The sequence below is a fragment of the Sinocyclocheilus grahami genome, unplaced genomic scaffold (genome assembly GCF_001515645.1).
Source record: "Sinocyclocheilus grahami isolate Dianchi unplaced genomic scaffold, SAMN03320097.WGS_v1.1 scaffold2295.1, whole genome shotgun sequence".
Classification (NCBI taxonomy): Eukaryota; Metazoa; Chordata; class Actinopteri; order Cypriniformes; family Cyprinidae; genus Sinocyclocheilus; species Sinocyclocheilus grahami.
The window spans coordinates 64,010-67,773 of record NW_015507474.1 but is presented as its reverse complement, the minus strand read 5'-3'; the positions used below and the strand labels follow the sequence as shown (position 1 = coordinate 67,773).

The 3,764-nt window shown below is 44.2% G+C and overlaps 1 protein-coding gene and 1 long non-coding RNA gene across 2 annotated transcripts in view; one reads left to right on the top strand and one right to left on the bottom strand.

The window, feature by feature from the left end:
• Window positions 1–605: 605 nt before the first annotated feature.
• On the bottom strand, window positions 606–1,092 carry LOC107574644 (uncharacterized). Its single transcript, XR_001607706.1, has 3 exons — window positions 1,060–1,092; window positions 900–959; window positions 606–737 (listed from the first exon to the last, which is right to left on the bottom strand). It is a non-coding gene; the product is annotated as an uncharacterized lncRNA (long non-coding RNA).
• A 2,167-nt stretch (window positions 1,093–3,259) lies between these two features.
• The window catches only part of fam234b (family with sequence similarity 234 member B), a 4,312-nt gene continuing 3,807 nt past the window's right edge, over window positions 3,260–3,764 (top strand). The window contains exon 1 of the mRNA XM_016261075.1: window positions 3,260–3,353. Within this exon, the coding sequence (XP_016116561.1) occupies window positions 3,296–3,353 (58 nt within the window). The 5' untranslated portion in view covers window positions 3,260–3,295. The remainder of the gene's footprint in view (window positions 3,354–3,764) is intronic.

Below are 3,764 nucleotides of genomic sequence, written 5' to 3'. Positions count from 1 at the left end.
GTGCGTGAGTGTGTGTGTGTGAGTGTGAGTGTGCGTGAGTGTGTGTTCGTGCGTGAGTGTGTGTGCGTGAGCGTGCGTGAGTGTGCGTGTGTGAGTGTGCGTGCGTGCGCGTGAGTGTGCGTGTGCGTGAGTGTGCGTGTGTGAGTGTGTGTGTGCTTGTGAGAGTGCGAGAGTGCGTGTGTGTGCGTGAGCGTGTGTGTGCGTGAGCGTGTGTGTGCGTGTGTGTGTGAATGCGTGTGAGAGTGCGTGGCGTGTGTGTGTGTGAGAGTTCGTGTGTGTGTGTGAAGGCGTGTGTGTGTGAGAGTTCGTGTGTGAGCATGAGTGTGTGTGTGAGAGTTCGTGTGTGAGCATGAGTGTGTGTGTGAGAGTTCGTGTGTGAGCATGAGTGTGTGTGTGAGAGTTCGTGTGTGTGCGTGAGCGTGTGTGTGAGAGTGCGTGTGAGTTCGTGTGTGTGCGCGTGAGTGTGAGAGTGTGTGTGTGAGTTTGTGTGTGTGCGCGTGAGTGTGAGAGTGTGTGTGTGAGTTTGTGTGTGTGCGCGTGAGTGTGAGAGTGTGTGTGTGAGTTTGTGTGTGAGAGTGCGTGTGAGCGTGAGTGGGAGAGTGTGTGTGTGAGTTTGTGTGTGTGAGTCTCACTCGTGTCTGCAGGTTGTTAGCTGTAGTGATCTTCATCTGTTTGTTGGGTATCACAGCTCCATCTTCATCATCATCATCATCATCATCATCAGCAGCAGGTGAAACCTACAAGGAGAGACACCCAGGTGACCGTCAGACTTTATGTGATGCTTAATTCTGTACGCTCATTAAAACAGACTAATGGATGAATTCAGTGTCATCTCAAAGCGATACGGGTTATGAAAGTGTTTCTGAGGAATGGTGTGGTGACTGATGTGTGAGTCTCACCGGAGCGGCGGCACGGGGAACGCTGAAGCGGATCCCGCTGGTCATTCCCACAGGCCTCTGCTGCGCGCGCACACACACACACACACACACACACACACACAGTCATCATGTGATGCTGAGCAATATCTCCAGTTGTAACAACCGCCGCTCATCCGCTCACCTGGATGGTTTTGGTGATCTTCAGAGGCGCTGCAAAAAACACACATTGCAGTCTGGAAATACTTTAGGCTATAGCTAATTATTTCTCGGACCCCCTATCACTTTAAGAACCACTGGTCTACACAGAAGAAAGAACTGTCTAGACTCTGCCCCGGTATGAGTTGTGTCCAGCTATTCATTAGCCTGTTTGATGAGACAAATATGAAACTGATCAAATGTGTTATTAATCCGTACACCTGCAGCAGCGGAGGACTATTATTCTGCTGCATGGTACTGCAGAAGAACTGATGACGGCACTGTTTGATCTTCGGCTGACCAATCAGCAGAAAGGGGCGTTTAATTCCCGCCCACGTGTAGAAATCCAATATTCAAGCTGTTTATTCATTTTTCCACCCAAGAACCAAAAAAAACGAAAAAGCAGCAGTTTTCTAATTTTTTTACTTTCAATATTAAATAAAAAAACGAATGATACACGTATTCTACCCATAGTGTCGGGTCATTCTTGAACGATTCGTTTGTTTTGAACGAATCTTTAATGTGACTCGGGAAGAACGAGTCGTCTCGGGGAGGGATTCGTTCAGTCGCGCATGCGCAGCATCCTATAGGTTCTGTCCTGGAATTAGTCAAGTAGTTTATTTATTTTATTTATTTAGTCATTTAGCAGACACTTTTATCCAAAGCGACTTACAAATGAGGACAATAGAAGCAGTCAAAACTAACAAAAGAGCAACAATATATAAGTGCATATGACAAGTCTCGGTTAGCCTAACACAGTACACTAGCAAGGTGTATATACATACATACATACATACATACACACGAAGAAAAACAAGTAGATAGAATAGAAAAAATAGAAAGCTAGTGTTTGTTAGTTTTTTGTTGATCAGATAAATATAGATAAAGTAGAATTAAAATAGAATAGAAAGTGTTAGAGTTAGAGGGTCAAGTAAAGGTGGAACAGATGTGTTTTAGTGGTCTCTTGAAGATGGGTAAGCACTCAGCTGCTGGGACTGAGTTGGGCAGGTCATTCCACCAGGAGGGAACAGTTAATGTAGAAGTCTGTGAAAGTGATTGTGTCTCTTTGAGACAATAAAGCGCCGTTCACTTGCAGAACGCAAGCTTCTAGAGGCACATAACTCTGAAGTAATGAGTTTAGATAAAGAGGTGCAGAGCCAGTGCTGGTTTTGTAGGAAAACATTAATGCCTTGAATTGAATGTTCAAGTAGTTCACCGGTTTCGAGTCTTTGGGTTTGAGTCGTTCGTTCATCACGTGACAGCCTCATGCGCTTACCCTATGCAGTCTGAGCCGGAAAGAGACTTAATAATAATAATAACTCTTTATTACCTTTGCTACAACACTCAGTGTTATGGAAAATAACCATCACGACAGAAACTCACACATTTATAAACTGTAAGAAGAAGTAAAAAGCTACAATCCATTAATGCCTTGAATTTAATGTTCAAGTAGTTCACCGGTTTCGAGTCTTTGGGTTTGAGTCGTTCGTTCATCACGTGACAGCCTCATGCGCTTACCCTATGCAGTCTGAGCCGGAAAGAGACTTAATAATAATAATAACTCTTTATTACCTTTATTACAACACTCAGTGTTATGGAAAATAACCATCATGACAGAAATTCACACATTTATAAACTGTAAGAAGTAAAAAGCTACAATCTGAGAGCAGAAACGCATCACGTAACTGTAAGAGTAAATAATAATTATAATAATGATGATAATAATAATAACTATGCACCCGTTTGTAAGGAAGCTTGTAAATGAACTAATTTCTCTCTCCAATGCGGTCACGTCACGTGACAAAATAACGAATGATTCGAAAGACTCGAGAGAAGAACGAATCGCTTCTCTTTCCGGCTCAGACTGCATGTGTTAAAGGGGTCACATGATGTGATTTCAGTTGTTCTTTCTCTTTGGAGTGCTACAAGCTCTTGGTGCATAAAGAAGATCTGTCTCCCCAACACTGCTAGTGAGCATGCTAATATTTTAATCTAATTAAATATATATGAAAGCAATGCTTTCGTTTGCGATTTTGCCTGTTAAAATATGACATTATTAAAACGTCACAACATGAGAGTATAATGCTAATGTAGTCACCGCAGCGGATATGAAGCCCTTTGTTTGGATGTTACTTTGTTTCACATTGGGAGGTTGTGCGAAAGACTCCATTACCCATGATGCACCCCTCGAGCGCTGTAGCGGCACACGCGTCGCGTCGCGGATGGCATCGCGCGCAATGGCTGCGTCTCTGTCTCTGTCTCGCGCTCTGAAGTTACCGGGTGAGTCGTGTATTAATAGCGATAAACGGTGCGATGCGGGTGACGTCAGGGATGCGATTATCAGACGCGGCTCATTCATTCCGTTATGCGCGCTTAAATCCCACACGCGATCTTAATAAGCAGATATTTCCTCGAGCATCCGTCGATTATACACTATTACAGTATACTCAGCAGCGAAGAGTCAGCATTACAGATGCGTGCTGCTGCTCAGTGCAGGAACAACACAGTACCGCCGAGAAGCCACGCGACCGCTGTGTGTTCAAACCCGCTACGCTTTCATATACACAATATTATTATGTGTAATGACTGAATCATTGAATTACATGCATGCCAACATGTTACGCTGTGTGTGTGTGTCTCTGTGTGTCTCTGTGTGTGTGTGTGTGTGTGTGTGTGTGTGTGTGAGTGAGT